The sequence below is a fragment of the Typopeltis vanoorti genome, chromosome 5 (assembly GCF_054136105.1).
Source record: "Typopeltis vanoorti isolate ZY-2024b chromosome 5, IOZ_Tvanoo_1.0, whole genome shotgun sequence".
NCBI lineage: Eukaryota > Metazoa > Arthropoda > Arachnida > Uropygi > Thelyphonidae > Typopeltis > Typopeltis vanoorti.
The window spans coordinates 149,043,273-149,068,598 of record NC_143553.1 but is presented as its reverse complement, the minus strand read 5'-3'; the positions used below and the strand labels follow the sequence as shown (position 1 = coordinate 149,068,598).

At 37.0% G+C, this 25,326-nt stretch overlaps 1 protein-coding gene across 1 annotated transcript in view; it reads right to left on the bottom strand.

The window, feature by feature from the left end:
* Oseg4 (intraflagellar transport protein Oseg4) overlaps nt 1-25,326 on the bottom strand; it is a 377,419-nt gene that overhangs the window by 7,047 nt on the left and 345,046 nt on the right. The window contains exon 32 of the mRNA XM_090392828.1: nt 8,865-8,933. Coding sequence (XP_090248954.1) covers nt 8,865-8,933 — 69 coding nt within the window. The remainder of the gene's footprint in view (nt 1-8,864; nt 8,934-25,326) is intronic.

Here is a 25,326-nt window from a genome sequence, read left to right as displayed (position 1 = left end):
GCATTTTAAATCGATTTGGGGATGGTTCACTTTGTCCACACAAAGCCACCCTTGAAGGTGATCGAAATTGGAAGCATGCTTTGTCTCACAGTGTCGTTTTATATTGTATTCTTTTGATACTGACACTGACTCACGACAAATTAAACACACTGGCTTATCGTCGATTGGCACAAAAAAGTACAAATTGGTCCACTTTTCATTAAAAACCCGACAAGAATCAGTTGATTTACACTAAGACTTGTAGATGTCACAGTGATGGAAGGTGAACCCAAAAAATGATCCAAAATGGCCGTGTAATGGTTGTTATCCACTGAATATGTCTCACACTAATGAAAAAAGTCTGGCAATGTAAAACCACAATAGGCTATGGCTAACACGATGAACCTGTGTGCGCTTATACATGAATATCACAATGTTCATGACTGACTAACTGTGGATGAGATCCTCTTGTATTTATATGAAAATAACGAAGTATCGAGAACCTTCGCGATGTATCTGGAAGGCACTAGACAGTGCACTCGAACAAACTACCTGCAACGTTAGTATTAGTACTAGTACTTAAGTAATAATGCTTAGCACTGGTAGATAGCTGAAGAAGCATGTCTATTTAATATTTATTTTTATAGGATTTTATGTAAAGTATCAAATGCACAGCGTTCCTTGTGAATCTGGAAAGCATCTTATAATTCTAAATACCACAGTATAGCATAGTGGCCCGCGGGCTTCAATGAAATTATTTTTTATTTAATTGTGTTTTAATGTTAAATAGTTATTTTTTCAAAATGGCTGGCAGGCCACAGCAAAGAGCTCCGTTGAAGACCCCTGTTGTAGATTCAACTATACTAACAGTATTCAAGAAAAAATTAAACAGTTTGAAAACAAGAACCAAACGTTGGAATCTCAGAGGCAAACTCTGAAAAAGACATTGATTGATTCAGCTAAGGAGGAATGTAGTGAAGTTTTCTGAAAGGATAGAAAAATAACTACAAGGGACACAAAAAGTTAAAGAAGCAGTCCTGAAAAAATAGAAAGCATACAGAAAGCTCCTAGCAAATAAATTGGCAATGCCCTAAATCGATTTGGAGATGGTTCACTTTGTCCACACAAAGCTGCCCTTGAAGGTGATCGAAATTGGACGCATGCCTTGTCTCATAGTGTCATTTTATATTGCATTCTTTTGATACTGACACTGACTCATGAAAAATTAAACACACCCTAAAGAATGCAATATAAAATGACATATTATTATAAAACCTCCATGGAGGTTTTATAATAATAATAACATTTTGCTACCTTGCTGATATTATCTTCTATAATCTTACCTCCATGGAGTCTAAGACTCATTGTGGGAGGTCCCATTGTTACACACACACACACACACACACACACACACACACACACACACACACACACACATACGCACACACACAGAGTTTATCATACCTGCCTTAAACATGCTCACTGTCTGTGCTCACCATGCAAAAAACCTGATCCTCATCCCCCTTGCTCACACTCTCCTTATACAGGTTCCTTTCCTGGGATGACTTCTTGTTCCCCCCCCCCCCCATCTTCACCCAATCTATGCAAAACTCCGACATTAATCTGGTAATAACCTCTTAACAGCTTATATGTCTTGATCATATCCCCTCTCCTCCTGCTATCTACCAAATTCTGCAAATTGCATTTTCTCAATCTACTTAATACTCGACATTCAGGAGACCAAAATCCACCTTAGTCAGTCATCTCTGGACCTTTTCCAATACATCTTCATCTTTTTGAAAATCAGGTGACCAAATCTGTGCATAGTAATCCATATGTGGCCTGATCAAAGCTTTATACTAGGGAACCATAACATCCTTACTTTTACAAGGCAGTGCCCTCTGTATCATTCACATTATCTGCTGTGCTATCCTCACAATTTTAGCAATATGGCCCCAAAATTTTAGGTCCTTGTCCAAAATCACTCCCAGATCGCTCATCTCCTCTACCTCTTCCAAGATATTTCTACCAACTGTGTACTCTACATCCCATCTCTGTTTCCCAAATTTCAAAACCTTACACTTTGCAACATTGAATTGACATCCCCAATCATTTACCCATTCAGACAGTGTATTACGTCCTCTTGCAAAGTCACAGAATCTGCTCTACTCCTGATAGTGCTTCCCAACTTTGCATCATCTGCAAACATTGCATATCACCATTCAGACCTCTCCAAATATCATTTACATAGAAACTAAACAGCAACAATGGATCCAAAACAGACTCTTTTGGTACACCATTAGTAACTTTCCTCTTCTGGGATAGTGCTCCTCCATAGACAACTTGCTGATGCCTATCAGACAGCCATCTCCAATCCAGAGAACTAATAAGCCTCATCTGTTCCATTCCAACTCTTGATCCTTGTGTGCCCTTCATTACGTATATAGGTAATTGCCTAAGGTAATTGTCTTTCAAAAACTTTAGAAATTCATTTTCCCTGTTCACCTCCACCTTAAACCATACTGCCTCAAAACCACAGCCATTATCTGCACCTTGCAAATCCAACTTAGATGGGCATAACTCATCTGCTACCATCAATAGTACTCCTTCTCCCTTTCTTCCCTGTCTGTCTTCATGAAAAATATCATATCTGTTCATCTCTATCCTTGTCAGGATGTCATCATCCAACCTTGTCTGGCTTATACCAACAATTTTAGGGTGAATAAACTCAATCAATGCAACAATTTCATTCCCTTTATTTCAAATACTTCTGGCATTAGTAAACAAACATATGAAGTAACGCTTGTAAGAAATCATTTCTGGTTTTATAAATCTTATGGACATCACTTCTCCTCAACACCTTCCCCAGTCCCTTCCTCTATATTACCACCAATTCTACAACTTTCCTCCTACCTAAATCCTTCTTATTCCCAATACGTCCTGCTCTCAACCATATCAATTCTAGTTTCCCTGTCCAAACATTTCTCCTTGATCAGAGAACGGCAACTTATCGAAAAGCTTGTGTCCCTTCCTATTCAGATGCAACTCATCTTTTGCATACAGCATTCTTCTACCATCAAATGCACCTCAAATATCAACATATTCTAAACTTCTCTTCCTACACATTCTTGCAATCATATAATTCATTATCACCACTCTTCTGCTTAACTCTGCATTGATAAAGTGAGAAAGTAGACCCACTATCCTACTGCTCACACTTTTCTGTTGCACAGTCTCTACCCTTGCTCTCATATCCTTTGCCACCCAATTAATGCTGTCCCTCAAGCCATTACTATCACTCCTCCACCTTCTCTCCTCCTCATTTCTAGTCACCCTCTCCATTGTTTCACTGGGAAAGCACTCTTCGAACATGTTACTCTAAACACACTGAATCATGGAATTGCCATATATTATGCCTATCCTACTATCGTAATGTAGGATAGGCATAATATCATAATGTGAATAGTAATGAAGCCATGTGATAGCTTCATTACTATTCTTCATTACTTCATTACATAGCAACTTGAGTTTGACATTTAACACTATCAGTATTAGACAGATGGATAACTGGAGCAACACTCGACTCCAGCCTAGTCAGAGAGTACAGAGGCTTCTTTCTTCTCTTTACAAAGCATCAGATTCCTTCCAAATGCCTTTTAGTGGCACCTCTAACTGAGGTTTCTGTTAAGCTAACCAATCATTATTTGAACTATGCAGGCATTCCAGATACAACCATATAATTTACCAAAGAGTTACTATCATCACATGAAAAAGAAAATGGTGAGCTAAGAGGTTGTCCAAATGATATCAGGCAACTTTGATGCATTTTATCAGAAGCCAGATGTTCTGGAAGCTATTGAAAAAGCTTAGAAATGGAGTGAAGAATATTGTAAAAGTGATATGAAAATGGAAGATAAGGATAACCTAGGAGTAATTACTTTGAAAGATTGTTAAATGAGATAAGCAGTGACAGAACCATAGTAGATAATTTTTAAGAGAAATGCAAACAGGAATACATATGAGGATGGTTTGAAAAGTTTTCAGCCTCGGCCATAGATGGCAACATTATCGGCAAGATTTTTTTTTTCCTAAGTTGGTACATCTGTCATAAGCATCCATGTGAAATTGCAAGTCATTCTATCAAGGAGTTTGTTTTATACATATACAGCTTATGCTTCAGACAGCTGTCTGAAACAAAAGTGTTGTCTGTATCCCTTGAAATGGATAAAATTAAGTATCGTGCGGCTATAAAATTCTTTGTAAAAGAAGGTTTAACAGTAAACGAAATTCATTCGAAGTTCATAGAAGATTATGGACACACTTCCTCCTTCATTTTTTACAATTAAGAAATGCGCTACTGAGTTTAAACATGGCTGTATCAGCCTTGAAGGTGATCCACTTGAAGGACGTTCAAAGAGAGCAACAACACCAGAAATCATTGATCAAGTGCATGATGTGGTATTGGATGACCAGCGAGTCAAAGTGCGTGACATTGCTAAGACTATAGGCATTTCAAAAGAATGTATAGGATATATTTTGCATGAAGAATTGCAAATGAAAAAGCTTTGGAAAGATGACTGCCGTGGTTGCTCACAGCAGATCAAAAACACACTTTCATGAAAATCTCTGAACAGTGCTTGGAACGTTTTAACAAGAATAAAACTGATTTTGTGCGTCGATTTATTACTACGGATGAGGAGACTTGGATTCACCATTACACACCAGAATCCAAATAGCAGTCAAAACAGTGGGCAGAAGCCAGTTGTTCAGTGCCAAAGAAGACAAAGTTGGTTCCATCAGAAAGAGAGGTCATGGCATCGGTGTTTTGGGATGCTAAAGGCATTTTGTTTATTAATTATCTTGAAAAGGGTAAAACAATAACAGGGAAATATTATTCCAATCTTTTAACCAGACTAGAGGAAAAAATTCGTGAGAAAAGACCTGGTTTGCAGAAGAAAAAATAATCTTTCATTAGGACAATGCACCTGCCCACATGTTTTGGCAATGGGAAAATTAAGAGATCTACACTATGAATTGTTGGAACATCCACCCTATTCCCCAGAGTTGGCTCCCTCTGACTTCTATCTCTTCCCAAAACTAAAACTCTTCCTCGCTGATCAGCATTTTTCTTCGACTCAAGAGGTGATTGCAGCTGTAGAAGAGTATTTTGCAGATCTTACTGAGAACCACTACAGGGACAGGATAATGGCACTGGAATAAATGTATTAGTGTTAAGGGAGATTATGTTAAGAAACAAAAATAATTCTGAAATTATAAATTCGTTTTTTCATTGTTAGGTCGAGAACTTTTCAGACCACCCTTGTATGAATACTTATGTAGAAAAAGTCATTGAGAACTTGAAATGTGAAAAGGTAGCTGGGATAGATGATATTCAACCAGAAATGCTTAAATAAGCCACTGCAAAACTTTTATACGGAGGTATAAAAGTTTTGCAGTGGCTACGCTGCATAATTCAAATGGCCTGGTCAGGTCAAATTTCAGATGATTGGAATAGAGTTCTCATAGATCCCTAATATAAAAATGCAAATAAAGTTGAATGTGAGAATTACAAAGGAGTTTCTCTACATATGTTCCAGCTAAGATTTATGCAAGCATCCCTGAAAGTAGGTTGAGAAAAATTGTAGGAGAGAAACTGCGAGAAAAATAAGCTGGATGCAGGTCAAATAGAGGTTGTCAAGATGAGATTTTCAAAAGTTTATTTTTTACTTGGCTAGACTATAATAAAAGGCTAGAATTGTGGGCATGGGAAAATGGATGTCAGTTCGATGCCATTAAATGTAAAGTCATTCACTTCGTGTGATTAGATATTCAATGTCATATTATATTAGTGGGATTATGCTTAAAGAAACTGATAGGGCTAGGGATCTTGGAGCATTAGTAGATAGTATGTTGAAGTTTAGGGGCCATGTAGCAAACATGGCAAATACAACTCAAAAGATAATTGCAATGCTGAAACAAATGTTTACATGTAAAGATAATGATGTCGTTTTGCCTCTTCACAAAGCCTTGATAAGACCTCACTTGGACTATTGTGCACAGGTCAAGTCTCCTGGTTGTCGTTGTGATTCTGATATACTGAAGAGAGAGTATGGAAAGGAGAGTGTTTAAAAATGATATCAGGATTATGGAATACTGAATATGAAGATAGATTGAGAATTTGTAGACACTAGCAAATAGAAGAAAGAGGGAGTGATATGATTGAGATTTATAAACTTCTGAAAGGGTCATACAGGATTTCAGTTGATAGAATTTTTCAATTTATGGAGGGCATCCTTGGAAGCTGAGAATGAATGCCACTAAGAAGGGGTGAGGGCTAGAGTTTTCTCTCATAGGGTGGTGCATGATTAGAATGGATTGCCATTGGATGTTGTGAGTGCAAGCAGTGCGAATGAATTTAAGAATAAGTATGATAGCTGGTGCATGTAGTATGTGGCCTTCCTGGAGGTCTTAATAATAATAATAATAATAATAATAATAATTATTATTATTTTAGTGCTTTAGAATTTTAGTTTTTCTGTCTGTTGTGTAATACAGTTTGAAAACTATTTCAAACACTAATTGTCTGTGTATTGTGACAAGATGTTTGTGCTCTTTAGTTGCAGGTTTTTAATATCAGGAGGAGTAGATGATATTCGACCAGAAATGCTGAAGTATGGTGGTATAAGAGTCTTACAGTGGCTGCACTGCATAGTTCAGAAAGCCTGGACAGAGGGACGAATTCCCGATGATTGGAGTAGAGCTCTCATAGTACCCATATATAAAAAGGGAAATAAAACTGAATGTGAGAATTACAGAGGTATTTCCCTACTGAGTGTTCCTGGCAAGATCTATGCAAGTATACTTGAGAAATGGTTGAGAAGAATTGTGGAAGAAAAGCTTGGTGAAGAACAAGCTGGATTCAGGCCAAATAGAGGCTGTCAGGATCAGATCTTCACTTTATGACAAATAGTCGAGAAAGCATGGGAATATAACAAAGATCTGTATTTAAGTTTTGTCGATTTGGAAAAGGCATATGACAAGGTGCCAAGAGAGAATCTATTCAATACGCTGCAGTTATATGGTGTCAATGGGGCATTATATCAAGCAATACTTAGTCTTTATTTGAGTTGTGAGTCAGCAGTTAGAATTGAAGGAAGTACAGGAAGATGGTTTAATGTTAAATCTGGTGTGAGACAAGGATGTACATTATCCCCTCTGTTATTCATTATCTATATGGATCACATTATGAAGGAAAGTGGTATTAAACATGATATCAAAATTGGAGATGTTAATGTCAGCTCTTTGCTTTATGCGGATGATGTTATACTTCTAAATAAATCCGCTACAAGTCTGCAAGATTCTCTGACTAAATTGAATAGCTGTTGTAATAGATATGGTATGAAGGTCAGCAGTAAAAAGACAAAGACAATGAAAATAGGCAGAATCATTGAAAATGTCAACTGTGTTGTGAATGGAGAACCTGTGGAACAAGTAAAACATTTCAGCTACTTAGGCACAATTTTTACTGAAGATGGTAAACTAAATATAGAAATAGACAACAGAATCAGCAAAGCTGGTATCGTGGGAAGTCAATTGAATAAATTCATATGGAATAAGAAAGAAATTAGTCGGAACACTAAATTAGCTGTATACAAGACTGTGTTCAAACCAATTTTAACTTATGGATCTGAGAGCTGGGTCAGAAGTAAAACACTTGACCAAAGACTAGAGACCGCAGATATGAGAGTCCTGAGAAAGATTAGAGGCGTGAACAGATGGCATCAATGGCAATATCATATTAAAAATTAGGATATTAGGAAAGAACTTGACATTGTCAGCATCCAGGAATGCGTTAGCAGAGCTAATCTCAGATGGTATGGTCACTTAAATAGAATGGGAGAGGAAAGATTAGCAAAACAAGTGTTCTCTGCCAGGTTGGCAGGAAAACGACCCAGAGGAAGACCAAGATATAGGTGGATTGATACAGTACAAAGTGCCTTAGACGATAGAAATATAAGATCTGATAATGTTGGAGTCTTGACAAGTAACAGACTGATTTGGAGGAAAATTGTAGGTAGGAAGTTAGTAATGATGTAATTTTTTCATGTAGTACTGTCATATCCTGTACACCCCTTGAGGGTACATGGCAGGAATTTGATGATGATGATGATGATGATGATGAATACATACTTTATTTATTCTGTTCTTGGTGTTATTGAGTAGTGGTACATCTAAGCTGAATAACTGCCAACACCTAAGCATGTTTACACAACTATTAGTCAACAATTGGTTCAGCAACTCATGTTAGATATTAAAACAAAAGCCCAAGTTCCAAAAAAAAAAGAAGCTTTCACTTTTGGTCTGATTTTATTTCTTAGTATAGTTAGGTCTTTGATGCCAGGGAAACTGTGGGAATTGTCTTCTGTGATTGTTATACAGGTGCACAAAAATGTGCAATTCTCCCTAAGCCTTTCAGGAAACTGTTAATGTTTATATGCTGATACTATCATTTTGTTAAAGAGAAAGATAATATTACTATCAGATAGACAGTACACCAGTTTTTTTTTTGTACTTCATGAAACATATGAAATATTTGGGCATAAAGTAGTATGACAGTTTGTCATAATGAATTAAAAATTATAACTAATTATTATGCTAACATTTACTAACTTTATTATAAATTAAAAAGTAATCAAGAAAAGTGTCTTTACACTAGAAAGTAAGCCAAATGCAATATTTTTATTCAGATGAACAGCAAAAATTTTGAGGCAAAAGCAAAAGTTCTATAATAAAAACAATATTTAATGATTTTTAATGATTCATTTTCCCTATAGAAGAAACACAAATTTTTGTATAAAAATTATGCTAATATGTTGATGACTTACCAATCGGGAATCATTGTCTCACAGGCAGTACATTCAGCTTTGCTGCTTCGAGAATCTTTTGGTTGGTGTCTAGAGATGTGAGGATATAATAAAATACAATCAACTATGATAATTAATAGAGCCTCACTGAATAAATCATAGTTTTAAGTCTACCTCAAATTTCAAACTTAATGTTTAATGTCAGTATTCTACTGTTAGTGCAAACACATAAAGAACTTGATGCATATGCAGAGACAAATATGAATTACTTCTTTTTTTATGTAACTCTCATCCAAGAAAGGTAATAAACCTATGGCATATGAACAGGGCAGTCACCAGATTAGATCGCACTCTGAGGCAAACAATTAAATATCACCTCTGATGGATTATAAGACAAAAATATAAGAAAAATTAATGCAACACAATTACATAATAATATTAATTAAATGTCTGCTCTATGGAGATATCGCACAATAAAACTGTTTATAAGCTCTTCTAAATTTAAATTATAAGTTATGTCTGCCTCTATTGATATAGTTGCTAGTCAACCAATCTTCCTTGGGTCGTTGCTGTTCGCAAATAATTTTTAATCCATTTAAGCTTGGAAAAATCTCTTTCCGCAATTGCTACACTGACAGGAATTGTTAGCATAGTGACAGCGCCTACTGCAATATGGCTGAATGCTCCCTTATTAAGCGGTGCCATGAGGCAGGCTGCCCCTATGCTACACCCTGTCGATGGTACTGCATATGAGTACTATGGGTGAGGAAAGGTTTTTTTTTATTCTTCTTATTTTTAATTTCATTTTTGTTACATAATCTGAAACCCTGCTCTTGAGACCAAACATAGAACCTCTTTGTAAGCCACTTCAACTCTCCAGTATTTCTATTGGAGCGAGGGAAGTGCAATGGTAAATGAAGGTGATGTAGAGACTGCAAGAAGACTTAAATAAAGGAAAGTAAATTGCTGCCAGTTTAATTTGGCCAAGTGTCAGATGATGTACTTTGGAAAGGATCACAAGCTGTGTACTACACCGATGGAACTGAACTGCAGGAAACTGATGAGGCCAGAGACTTGGGAGTGATTGGGGAATTGTTATACAGGTTATGCAATAGAGGACATATTGCAAAAGTAATCAAAACAGCACATCAAATTACATGGTTGTTGAAGAACACACTGATAAGCAGGAATAGAGAGGTTATTGTTCCACTATATAAGACTTTAATAAGGCCATATCTGGACTCCTAGATTCTGTAGGGATGAAGACGTTGTGGAGAGGATGAGGCAAGTGACAAGAAGCATTTAAGCTGTTAATGGCGTTTTAGAGGATTGACACCGAAGACTTTTTTGAGTACATGGCAAGAAGGGAGGGTCTCCAGTGGAAAATGTATGAGTGTGGTTAACAAGAGTGGTATTGTGTGGGAATAATGGATCTCTTACAATGAATCTTCTGACTCCATGGAGATGCCTGTATAATAATAATATTACCTATACATGCTAACTCTTATCCCTTTTTCTTCCTAGGAAGAAAAAGGGAAGCAATCCAAATGAAAATAAGAAATAATAATATAGAACAAGTAAAGCAATTCAATTACCTAGGATCAACGATTCCCTGAAGATCTAGACTATTTCGAAACCATAAAATACAGAATCAATAATGGATGGGTAACGATGGGCAGACTACAAAAAATGTGGAACAATAAAAGATTAAGCAAAGAAGTCAAATTAAAGATATATAAAACAATGATAATTCCTACAGTACTCTATGGCTCAGAATGCTGGATCCTAATTAAAAAAGAAATGGATAAATTCAATGCTTTTGAAATGAAATGCCTAAGAAAAATCAATAGAACAAACTGGACAGAAAGAAAAACAAATGAAAAAGTCAGAGAAGAACTTAACTTTAAAGAAACAATAATTACAGCACTTAAAAAGAGCCAACTAAGCAGGTTTGGACAAGAATGAATCCAGAAAGACTACCAAACATATTATTAAATGGCAGAATTGAAGGACATGGCTATGGCAAAAATATCAGAATAAAGTTTGTAAAACTTCATCAATAAATGCACCTAATATAGATTACAATAAAACCATAGATATCCCATGCATTAAAGGGTTATCAGATAAAATAAATAGAATTCTACACCATTACAATCTTAAACCACCTATAAAATTAAAACACATATTCAACTCTTCTTTCACCTTATATTGGTGAAACTGGATGCACAATTCCTATCCGCAGAAAAGAAAGGTAACATTATTATTATTATTATTATTATTATTACCACGGGCTACTCCAGGAGTCCTTAGACTCATCGAGGGAGGCCCTAAACATCATGTTCACACAGCTGTTCAACATTCTCACAGTATCTATCATACCTTGCCTTGAACTCGCTCACTGTCATAGCACCCACAACAGACTCTGGCAGCTTATTCCACTCATTTACCACTCTAAAAGTAAAGAACCCAGCTCTAACACCCCTGCTAACCACGTTCTTGCCCAGCTTCCATGGGTGTCCCCTAGTTCTCCCACCACCAGTCCTGATCTCAAAAATATCATCTGAATTAATCCTATAGAATCCTTTTAGCAACTTGAATGTCTCAATCATATCTCCCCTTTTTCGCCTATCAACTAGTTTCTGCAACCCACAAATCTTCAACCTGTTCTCATATGGTGCATTCCATAGACCTGCTATCATCTTAGTCACTCGCCTCTGGATCCTCTCAACCTCCTCCCCATCAAGAAGGAACCGAGGTGACCAAATCTGGGCACAGTAGTCGAGATGAGGTCTTATCAGGGCTCGGAATAACTTGTTTTTCTCTGCTCGTCAAGGTATTTTTCAACAACCAAGTGAGTTGATGAGCTGATTTAGCTACTTTCGCAATGTGTCCCCTAAACTTCATCTCCCTATCCACCAACACTCCCAAGTCCCTGGCCTCATCAATCTCTTGGAGTACAGTTCCACCAATGTGGTATACTGCTGCTAATCTTTTCACTCCGAAATGCATAAACCTTACATTTTGTCACATTAAATTGACATCCATTCTCCTTAGTCCAGAACTCCAATCTATCTAAGTCATCTTGCAAGACTTTGACATCTTCTGCATTCACTATCGCCCTACCCAACTTTGCATCATCAGCGAACAAATGAACTGTCCCACTTAGACCATACCCTATATCGTTAATGAACAGATTAAACAGCAGTGGTCCAAGAACAGAACCCTGTGGCACACCACTAGTCACAGGCCGTTTTTTGGACTCTACTCCTGAATAAACTACTCTTTGATATCTCTCCATCAACCACCCAGCTATCCATCTCACCAACCCTATATCCATTCCCATATGTTGTAGTTTACGGATTAGAATTCCATGTGGTATCCTGTCAAACGCCTTTGCCAGGTCCAGCAGTATCACTGTAAACCCATTTCCCTTATCCAGTTCAGCCGTCACCCTGTTATAAAACTTGAGCAAGTTACTGAGGCATGATCTACCCTTCACAAAGCCATGCTGTCCTCTGTACAGTATCTCATTTTCATCAATCCATTCCTGTATTTTTCCCTTGACTACTTTCTCCAAGACCTTGACAACGACTCCTGATATGCTGATCGGTCGGTAATTTGCAACCATAGTCTTGGATCCTCCTTTATGCAGTGAAACTATTTTCTCCTCTTTCCACGCCTTCGGGACTAAGCCAGACCTGAGACTCAGATTAAACAACATGGTCAAGGGCACTGATAATTCATTAGCCGCTTCATGCAAGACCCGTGCCGGTATACCATCCAATCCCACAGATGTATTCACATTAAGGTTCTGTAATAGACTATTTACCTCCACTTCATTCATCACAATTCCCATATAAACTAATGGTTCCTTCATTTTTTCAACGTCACCACCTGGATGATATACTTTTGCAAAGTGCGCGCTCAGTAACTCCACTATATCGACTGGTTCAGTGAACTCTTTACCATCATCATTCCTTAAAATCATTTTGCCATGTATAGTTTTTCTCTTGCTTGCAGCATATTGAAAGAACTGTTTGGGATTCTCTTTTGCTTGCATAGCTAGTTTCCTTTCATAATCGGCTTTTGCTGTTTTTACCACACTCGTTACCCTTCTAGCCTGTACTTTATACCGTTCGTGTGCCTGCAGGTCACCCCTTTCTTTAAATTCCCTCCATAGTTGTTTCTTTTTTTGCAGCTCAAGCTTAATGGTGTTATTCATCCATTTAACCCCTCCTTGTTTCACTATTCGGACCTTAGGTATACAATCAGCCATAACCTCTTGTAAATGCTCTTTGATCACTTCCCATGCTCTATCGACGTCCAGCCCTTGCAGTTGTACATGCCATGGCACTGATCCAAGCAATCTCCTAAGCTTGTCATACTTGCCAACACGGTAATTCCACATATACCCTGTCTTAATCACAAATTTCACACCTTTAGCCACCTCCCAGGTCAAGACCTTATGATCACTCTCACCAATAGGTGGCAACATGGTCATATTCATTACAGTCAAATTCTCAGATACTATTACCAGGTCAAGCACTCTCACACCCCTAGTATTTTCAATTACATGCTGTTTCAGATAGTTATCCCTTAATAATTGAATAAAATCCATTTCCTTCCTCACATGTGTCCTCTCCTCCTTCCAATCAATGTTACCATAGTTGAAATCCCCCATAATAATTACCCTCCTTCCACTCATTTCATCAATTTGTTTATGCATACCATCTCCACCATCTATTCCATCACCTGGTCTATAGCAGCACCCAACTGTATATTTTATTCTGCCAGTATCAATCTCACACCAAATAGCCTCAAATGAGCTCCTTTCACTATCCTGCAATACTTCAATTCTCCTTGGCTGCAGTTCATCAATAACACCCCTCCCCCAATTTTATTCTCTCTGTCCCTCCTAAACATACTATAACCTACACATTCTATCCCACTAACTATATCATCTTCCGTCAGCCATGTTTCACTAATGCCAATAACCTGTGGCCAGGAAGAGCCAATCAAGGCCAAAAATTCTTCCTTCTTGTTCTTAATACTCCTGGCATTAGTATACATGAATTGCAGTGTTCCCTTTGTCCCACCCCTATCTTGATGCGTTATTCTAAATATCCCATTCCCATTTTTTGTCCGTATTGCTGGCTCAGGTACATTATATACATTTTTACACTCAACTGTCTCACTGATGTCTGGATATCCACTTCCCCCCCTCCTTGGTAGTTCTAGTTTCCCTGGTTTTGCACATCCATTTTCACTTCATTCAGCAACACTTTTTCCAGTCTCCGCACACCAAGTCCATTCAAATGCAGTCCATCCATCTTGTATAAGTCCTTTCGCCCATCAAACTCATTCCACACGTCCACAAATTCCACACCACACCGTCCGCATAACCTGCGCATAATATCATTTGCGATTATGGCCCTCCTTCTAAACTCCTCTCTGTCATACCGCGGTAACAGACTCACCATTCTAACTCTGTCACTCTTTTCTTTCGCTACCTTTAACAATACTTTCAAGTCCTCTCTCACAAAAAATTTATCACCTTTCAATTCATTCGTACCAGCCACAATAGTTATTTCTTTCACCCTCTGTTTTTGCACTCTAATGCTCTCACTTACATCCTTAAATTTCGCACCCGGCAAGTACGATTTAGTTACACTCCCATCTATTACTCCTCTTAATAGCGAGTCACCATACAATACTCTCTCCTTCATTTCGGAAACTCGCCCACGCTGTTTATTTCCGTTAGCCGAATCACTCTGGAAAGAGTTTTGCAGGTTCTCTAATTGCCGCTGCGCATCTTGTATCACTGCGCGCAGCCTAGCGATCTCACTTCCTACAAATAATTCCTCATTTTTTTTATCATTCAAACCATTTTCTCTTTCTGTATAATTGCTCTCACTCTTTCTTAGATCACCGCTCACATTGCCATCTTGTACACCGCAATTCCCTATCGAGCCACTATTTTCACTCGCATTCTGGCTTTCTTCGACCATAACTGTCTCACAACCTGACACATACTTCGACTCCTCACTTTGCATACACTTTCTACACATTCTCCCACCACTATCACTTTCAACCCATACTCCAGACTCATTCGGGAATGCATACATTCCACACACATCACACCGGACAAACTCTCTCACACTACAGTTTTTGAACAATGGCGTCGTATTTTTGGACGCCATTATCTTACGTCGCATTGGCGCCATATTCAAATATATGAAACGTATCGTTAAAGACTAAATTAATTTACGGAATTTACACCAAAATCACACAGACACAACAAGCTACCAAATTTAGACAATATTACGTTATGATTTTTAACATTTATTCTGATTTCCATTCAAAATTGTACTTAGCTTTCGGGAGCTCCCTGAATATACGACCGTTCCCCTGGCACTCTCGATCCCAAAAAAAAGCAAAGTTGCTCAAACATGACCTCCCCTTAGTAAATCCATGCTGTTCATTACAAAGTATTATTATTATTACGGTCAGCTCCAAGGAGTCCTTAGATTCATCGAGGGAGGCCCAACATCATGTCTAGAACAACTATTCAACATTCACACAGTATCTATCATACTTCACCTTGAACTCATTTACAGTCATGGCACCCACAACAGACTCTGGCAGCTTATTCCACTCATTTACCACTCTCCAAGTGAAAAACCTAGCTCTAACACCCTTGCTAACCACACTCTTACCAAGCTTCCATGAATGGCCCCTAGTCCTCCTACTACCAGTCCTATTCTCAAAAATATCTTCTGAATTAATCTTATAGAAACCTTTCAGTAATTTGAATGTCTCAATCATATCACCCCTTTTCTGCCTATCAACCAATTTCTGCAGCCCACAAATCTTCAACCTGTTCTCATAAGGTTCATTCCATAGTCCTGCTATTATCTTGGTCACCTGTCTCTGGATCCTCTCCACCTCCTCCCCATCAAGAAGAAACCCTGGCACCCATATCTAGGCACAGTAGTCTAGATGGGATCTTATCAAGGCTCGATACAGAGGAATAATAACCTGTTTGTCTCTGCTCGTTAAAGTGTTTTTCAGAAACCAAGTGATTTGATGAGCTGATTTTTCCACTTTTGCGATGTGTCTCCTAAACTTCAACTCCCTATCCACCAACACTCCCAAATCCCTGGCCTCGTCAATCTCCTGGAATACAGTTCCACCAATGTGATATACTGCTGCTAATCTTTTTACCCCAAAATGCAAAACCTTACATTTTTCCACATTAAATTAACATCCATTCTCCTTAGCCCAGTCCTCCAAACTATCCAAATCATCCTGCAAAATTTTGACATCCTGAGCATTCACTATTGCTCTACCCAACTTTGCATCATCTGCAAACAGATGCACAGTTCCTCTCAGAAGTTCCTTTCCTATATTGTTAATGAACAAATTAAACAGTAGTGGTCCAAGAACAGAACCCTGCGGCACACCACTAGTCACAGGCCATCTTTTGGACTCTACTCCTGAATAAACCACTCTCTAATATCTCTCCATCAACCATGCTCCTATCCATTTCACCAACCCTATATCCATTCTCATATGCTGCAGTTTACTGATTAGAATTCCATGATATCCTATCAAAGGCTTTAGCAAGGTCCAGTGGAATCACTGTAAACCCGTTACCCTTATCCAGTTCAGCCGTCACTGTGTTATAGAATGCGAGCAAGTTACTGAGGCATGATCTACCCTTCACAAAACCATGCTGTCTCCCATACAGTATCCCATTTTCATCTATCCAATCTTGTATTTTCCTCTTGATCCTCCAAGACCTTGACAACAATTCCTGATATGCTGATCGGCCGGTAATTTTCAACAGTAGTCTTGGAACCTCCTTTATGCAGTGGAACTATTTTCCCCTCTTTCCACCCCAATTATTCTCTGTCAATCCTTTTCTGTATGTAATCTCTTACCAAATTTTTCAAAATCTTCACCACCATGCAAGACATACTGATAGTTCAAATGACTCATTAAATTTAACAATTTTGATAAAGCAGGCCTCTCAATTCCTGCTATTAACACCCAACACCAAAATGATTGGAAAGGTACCTGTTCCTTACATGATACAAAAACCTGGTATGAATCCAAATTTAAAGAAGACTGTGAAATTTTGATCAATCATCCAAATCTTAACAATAATCGTGGCATAAAAATCCCAAGAATTTGAATGGCACACATTAAGTTCTCTAAGTTTTCCAGCAAACCCTTACTTTAGGAGCTCTAAGCAATAATTTCGGCTCTTATTAGCCACCATCCATACTTGTTTTCTTCTAATTTATGTGAGTAATTATGTGAGAGTATGTTACTCTCTAGCTTAATATATATCTTAATGATTTGTAACCAAATAGATAATAATAACTGGACTCTAGCTTTGATGTAGTAAATTTTTTGTCCACCAGAGGTCAGGCGAGTAGTTTTAATGGTTGACCAAATTACTGTGACTTCAGCATACCATGAAGATTGTAACACAGCTTGTTTCTTTGTGTGTGTGTGTGTATATATATATGTGTGTGTGTGTGTGTGTGTGTGTGTGTGTACTCCAGATGATGACCTTGATATGAAAGTCGAAATGTTGAGTGATTAGTTTGGTTTATATCGGTGGCGGCCGGTGAAAATTTTAAGTGGGAGGTGCTGTATATATATTAAAAAAAAAAAAAAAAACACTTTTTTTTCCTAATCAGTAACAAATTTATTAATAAATAAATTTACATATTAAAAATTTTTTTATTAAAAATATTTCATCCTCACCACGAACAAACACCAATAATAAAAGTTTCATGTCAATAGCAATGACAAGTACACAGAAATATTGGCATTAAATCGCAGTGCATTTGTTTCGTGTAACGATAATTGAAAAAATATAATTCTTTTCATATTTTCAACAGTGACACTCATCATAATTCAGCCTTGTATCTATAATAAATAAATAATTATGTGTTATTTTAACAAAATAAAATAAGATTTACAAAAAAAAGTTCACCACGAACACGCGCCAATAATAAACGTTTTATATCTCACAGAAATAACAAGCGCAGGCCTAAGATACACTGCCCAAGCAGCAGTGTATCTAATGATGTAACATGCAACGGCAAGGCAAATGAATATCGGCGTTAGATCGCAGTGAATTTGTTTCGTGTAACGATAATTGAAAATATATATTATTCTTTTCACATTTTCAACAGTGACACTCGTCATAATTCAGTCTTGTATCTATAATAAATAAATAATTATATGTTATTTTAACAAAATAAAATAAGATTTACAAAAAAGAGTTCACCACGCACCAATAATAAACATTTCATATCTCACAGAAACAAGGCGCATAAGCATACTAAAAATACACTGCCGTTTGAGCAGTGTGGGAATGACGTAACGTGCAATGACAAGCGCAAATGAATATCGGCATTAGATCGCAGTGCATTTGTTTTGTAATCTAAAGCGTTAATCGAACAATTCCAATTATTAACTATTCAATCAATGTCAAAACATAAGCTGTAACCTTTAACATGTTGTACTGTATTTATATAATGTTGTAAGCATTGTTATTATTTATAAACACAAACAAAATTTAATTTTTTCCTTGGGGGTGCTGCAGTGTTGCAGTGCTTATGTACGGACTGCCACTGGTTTATATTAAACTTAAGTTTTACTAAAATATGGTAATCATCATCATCATCAAATTCCTGCATTGTACCGTCAAAGGGTGTACAGGATATGACAGTACTACATGAAAAAATTACATCATTACTAACTTCCTATCTACAATTTTCCTCCAAATCAGTCTGTTACTTGTCAAGACTCCAACATTATCAGATCTTATATTTCTATCGTCTAAGGCACTTTGTACCGTATCAATCCACCTATATCTTGGTGTTCCGCTGGGTCGTTTTGCTGCCAACCTGGCAGAGAACACTTGTTTTGCTAATCTTTCCCCCATTCTATTTAAGTGACCATACCACCTGAGATTAGCTCTGCTAACGCATTCCTGGATGCTGACAATGTCAAGTTCTTTCCTAATATCCTCATTTTTAATATGATATCGCCACTGATGCCATCTGTTCACGCCTCTAATCTTTCTCAGGACTCTCATATCTGCGGTTTCTAGTCTTTGGTCAAGTGTTTTACTTCTGACCCAGCTCTCAGATCCATAAGTTATAACTGGTTTGAACACTGTCTTGTATACAGCTAATTTAGTGTTCCGACTAATTTCTCTCTTATTCCATATGAATTTATTCAATTGACTTCCCACCATACCAGCTTTGCTGAATCTGTTGTCTATTTCTATATTTAATTTACCATCTTCAGTAAAAATCGTGCCTAAGTAGCTGAAATGTTTTACTTGTTCCACAGGTTCTCCATTCACAACACAGTTGACATTTTCAATGATTCTGCCTATTTTCATTGTCTTTGTCTTTTTATTGCTGACCTTCATACCATATCTATTACAAAAACTATTCAATTTAGTCAGAGAATCTTGCAGACTTGTAGCGAATTTATTTAGAAGTATAACATCATCCGCATAAAGCAAAGAGCTGACATTAACATCTCCAATTTTGATATCAGGTTTAATACCACTTTCCTTCATAATGTGATCCATATAGATAATGAATAACAGAGGGGATAATGCACATCCTTGTCTCATACCAGATTTAACATTAAACCATCTTCCTGTACTTCCTTCAATTCTAACTGCTGACTTACAACTCAAATAAAGACTAAGTATTGCTTGATATAATGCCCCATTGACACCATATAACTGCAGCATATTGAATAGCTTCTCTCTCGGCACCTTGTCATATGCCTTTTCCAAATCGATAAAACTTAAATACAGCTCTTTGTTATATTCCCATGCTTTCTCGACTATTTGTCGTAAAGTGAAGATCTGATCTTGGCAGCCTCTATTTGGCCTGAATCCAGCTTGTTCTTCACCAAGCTTTTCTTCCACAATTCTTCTCAACTGTTTCTCAAGTATACTTGCATAGATCTTGCCAGGAACACTCAGTAGAGAAATACCTTTGTAATTCTCACATTCAGTTTTATTTCCCTTTTTATATATGGGTACTATGAGAGCTCTACTCCAATCATTGGGAATTCGTCCCTCTGTCCAGGCTTTCTGAACTATGCAGTGCAACCACCGTAAGACTCTTATACCACCATACTTCAGCATTTCTGGTCGAATATCATCTACTGCTGATGCCTTTCCACATTTCAAGCCTTTGATGGCTTTTTCTACTTCAAGTATGGATATGTATTCCTGACTGCATGCCTGGTCAGTGTTTTTTACCACTGTGCTGTCATCACTGCTTGTTTCATTTAGCAGTTTTTCAAAACAATTACTCCATACTTCAAGGATATCTTTTTCTCCCGTTTTCATGTCACCTTTATCATCTCTAACTCCTTTTACAGCACTCTTTCCTCCATTCCTAAGCTTCTTCAACAATCTCCAGAATATTTTGCTACCTTCTTCATATTTATTTTCTATATTCTTGTCAAAGTCCTCCCATGACTTTTGTTTAGCTAGTTTTACACACTGTTTAGCTTTCTTACATTTGTCTCTGTATTCTGTAAGAGTAAAAGCTGACTTATATGACAGGAACTTTTGATATGCTTTCTTCTTTTCCTTCACTGCCTCTTTAACTTCCTGTGTCCACCAGGGAGTTCTGATTTTTTTATCCTTGCACACAACCTCACCACATGCCTCTCTGGCAGAATCAATCAATGTTTTCTTCAGAGTTTGCCACAGAATCTCCAAGGTTTGATTCCTGTTCTCAAACTCTTTCATTTTCTTTTCAATAATCTTTCTGTATTTTAGTCTACAGTTCACATCTGAGAGCTGCTCAACTTTCATTCGCTTTAAAACTTTCTTACATATTATTCTTTTCAATATGAAATTCAATTTTATCCTGCTCAAAACTAAATAGTAATCCCTTCCAATTTCAAATCTTCTGTACACTCTGGTGTCCTGCACCAGGAGGAAAACATCACTATCAACAATAACATAGTCAATGAGACTTTTCTTATTCCTAGCCTCTTCTCTCCATGTGAATTTGTGTACATTTTTATGTTGGAACATGGTGTTAGTAATAACCAGTCCATGTCCTGAGCAGAAATCCAACAGATATTTGCCATTATTATTAGCTTTGCTCTTTTCTCCAAATTTTCCCAAAATATTTTTGTATGTCTCACAATCATTTCTTACTCTGCTATTTAGATCCCCAACAAGGACCAACCTTTCCTTTTTCATTGTGTCGGTTGCTTTTTCTAAGGCGTCAAAAAATTCCTCCACTTCTTAGTAGAACCTTCTGTGGGACCATAGGCACAAATAAGTCTCATTGTCCAGTTCCCCATTGTCATATTTGCCCACATTACTCTACTTGAGACTGACTGCCATTCAAGAAGATTAGCCTCGTATTTTGTGTTGAATACTATGGCTACTCCTTCTTTTCCTTGATTGTCATTGCCTGAATATAACATTTTGTATTTATTGCTTAGAAAGATCTCACCAGTTTTTCTCTTTTTTGTTTCAGTCACCCCTATTATGTCGATCTGGTACTTATCTAATTCCTCAGCTAGCTCCATTTCTTTGCCATTCAGGCTTCTTACGTTGATAGTACCGATCTTTAACTCTGGTGATGTTGATTTGGGGTTTGTTTTCAGATTTGTTCCAGTAGCTGACTGGAACAAATTTTTTCGCTGTTCGCCCTGGTTCCCTGGCGAAAACAACGGGGGCCTTGTTTAACCGGGCGACACCCCAGCTGACATGAAATTTTGTCATGTTGTACCATCATTTTTTATTTTTTGTTTTGGTTTAACCAATAAGAATACAATTTGGTCGGCTAAATCCCAAATTGCCAGCCCATCCTCGTTCGTTCAGTATCAAAGTAGATACCCAGCAGGGTGCACGACGAGAAGGTGAGGATTGGACATTAGGTCAGAAGCCCTGGTCAGTTCTCCGCATTCCTTTAAAGGCTATGTGGAGGTCTCCTCTCAGTTTATGCTACAGTTATGTCTTCAATTTATGCTACAGTCTTCCATGTTGTATTTCTATCAAAAGCTTTAGCAAAATCCAAAAGTATCATGGTGAATCCATATCACCTGTCTAACTGAAGGTAACATTATTAGAAAAAGTAAGCAAAGTTGTTCAAACATGACCTTCCCTTAGTAAATCCATGCTGTTCATTACAAGGTATAGATTCTCTGTCAATCCATTTCTGTATGTAATCTCTTAGCAAATTTTTCAAAATCTTCACCACCATACCAGACATACTGATAATTTAATAGTTAGGCACATCAGCATTTGCACCATTCTTGCACAATGGGATTATCATACATTCTTTCCAATATGGAATCTTTCCTGCTCTGATACTCAAATTATATAGCCTGATCAAAGGAACAGCTAGTTCAGCAAAACACTCTTTTAGCATCCATGCTGATATCCCACTGATCCCTTTTGCTGAATTCTTATTCAGTTTGTGCAACAGCTTAAGTACTTCCTCCTCCTCATACACCTGAAGTTCTTTATTCAGTGATGATGAGGAGGAAGTACTAAAGCTGTTGCACAAACTGAATAAGAATTCAGCAAAAGGGATCAAGCAGGATATCAGCATAATAACAGAATTCTTTTGGGTTATCTTTAGCTTTCAGAGCCAGTTTCTTTTCATACTCCTATTTAGCTTTCTATCCAACTGTATTTCATCTTTATGCACACAATATTCCCTCCATATCATCTTTTTCTTAATAAGACTGCACATCCATTTCGCTCCTACCCTATTTATTCTCCCAACTCTAGGGACACATTCTGATATTACATCATTTAAGTAATTTTAAATGCTTCCCATGCAATGCTGATATCCTTCCCATCTATCAATTACCATGGGACAGAATATACTCCTCACCTGGTTATAATTTTCTCTTTTATAGTTCAGTACGTAACCTTTTCTGAATGGAACATCCATAAATTTAACCATTTCCTCAGTACAGCATGATCACTGTCACCAAATGGGGGCAGAAACATCACATATTTAAGTGAAACCCTCTGTGACACTACAATTAGATCTAAATCTCTTTGATCTTGAATTCCTTCTATCACATGCTGCTGGAGGAAGTTGTCTCTCAATAGCTCAATAAATTTGGTTTCATTCATCTCATGAGATTTTACCACTACCCAATCAATTGCTGAATAATTAAACTCATTCAAGATGATTGATTGTTTTGCACTTATCATCTGCATTTGGTAATGCATTTCATTGTCACTAGTAACTAATCCAATCCACTAGGTCTATAACAGTACCCCATCATGTATTTGCTATTGTTGGACTCCCACCTTACACCAGATGGCTTCAAACTCACTGCCAGATGAAAAAACTTTCTAACTGGACTTTCTAACTCCCTAACTGGACTTAAACCAAACAATTTTATTACCACCAGATCACCTCATCTCCCTGTCTATCCTTCCAAAAATTACTGTACTCTTTATGCTTAATATCTGCCAGTTAGTATATCTTGCTCTGATAGCCAGGTCTCACTTAGTGACTGCAATATAAGGCCCCCAACATGTTCACCAAGGCAACAAACTTTTACCCCTTTGTTTTAATACTCCTTGCATTCATTAGACATAATAAGTTATCTGCATTCTTTTGGCGTACTCACTTCTGCAGTCTGCATGTGCCAGTTGAACAACTTACAGATCCTTATTCTTATCTAATGTAATACTCATGCAAGCATCCTTGCACATGCTTAATTTAGAAGTTTAATGATGTTATAAATATCTATGTTTTCTTTAAAAATTCAGTGTTCTGAGTGTTTAGACTCTGAGTGCTTTTGTCTTCATGAAGATCTTATCTAGAATGTGAGAAACCTTCATAAGAATTTTTCAATCAATGGTGAGTTAGCCAGTCTCACATGGAGAAAGTGAGGTGGCTTCTTCCTCCTTGCAACAGACAAACTGGCCATAGAACACAAGCAATGCACTATCATGGCATTAATTAAGTTTATATGAAGCAGTTTATACTGGACTGTGACAAGCCACTGAGCCGAATATGTCAAGGGAAGGATAATATAAGAGGTTTGTTTTTTCAATTTTTTTCATCACACTGAAAATGAATTTGTCCAGCTGCTGAAGAACCACAGTGATGTTTATAATTTAACAGAGGTGATACAGTTAATAACAATATAAACGAAAGTTATTCCAAGTAACTTTAGACAGTATCCTTAATATTTATATATGGTTAGGTTTGACTTCATCAAACATGAAATTGGATTAGCAGATTTAAAATTAAAACACTGCCAAAACTTTCAAGAATCACGTTTTATTCAAAATTATTCATAATTTAAAAAAATCTTTTGTTCTTTATGTTATTCTTCCTTTTGGGAACAATTTTTCCATCATTCACTTATTATAAATGCAAAAATAATGAAATCTGAATCACTGATAATGTTAATTATGGTGAACCAATAATCTGTGTGTGGGGGGGTGAGAGATGTAAAAAACACTTAGTAATAAAACCAGACATCTCAGAATGTCTATGCAATATTTCTAGTATCATACTGTCATTATTTGTATTCTTTAATAATTGCCTTCATGTTGCATGATAATTCTTTACTATTTGTTATTCCTTAATTTATTTCAAGTATAGTTTATAGTTAAAAAGATAATTCATTTTATCTATATGTACACTTCACATTTGTGCTACCTGACAATACTGATAGGATTATTTTTTGAGTGATGATAAGTAACAATTCCTTCACTGTTACAAGGTAATCAGCATCATTATGGCAAAATAATGGGGATACTATACTGGAGCAATAATTTTAATTTAACATAAACCAAATTAATCACTTGATATTTCAGCCTTAGTGATTTATTAGTCAGTTTTGATGTATGTTCCCTTTTCACAAATGATCCATTCAATACTATTCTTTTTTTTTTTTTTTTTGAAGGACAAATTTTTGCCAGATATCACAGCCCTCTTTGCACATATACTATGTGCTCTGGTTACTTTGTGTGGCCAAATAAATTGTAATTACAAACAGAAGACATGGCTGTAGGATTGCCACTATCCACGCTCTATAACCAACTTTTATGATGGTATGCTGAGTGATAATCAGCATGAAGGAATTGAAATAGAACCATGTAACTTACACATTATACAAGTGTTATATGCTTGTTACAGCACTACTGCATCGTTTGCAATCCTATGAGAAAAAAGTCTTTCCCTTGTTGCACAAACAGTCCTCAGCTGCAGATATGACTTCATTCTCTGTGGTAAATTTTGTTCCTTTCAAGTGTTTCTTTAAATTTGGGAATATAAAATAGTCAGATGGGCCCTAGTCTGGTGAATAGGGAGGGTGAAGCTAATATTGAAAGCCTAAGTTGTATATTGTCTGTTGCATTTCATGAGAAGTGTGAGCAGGTGCATTATCTCTGCTCAGTTTCCTGCAGCTTTTTTAATTC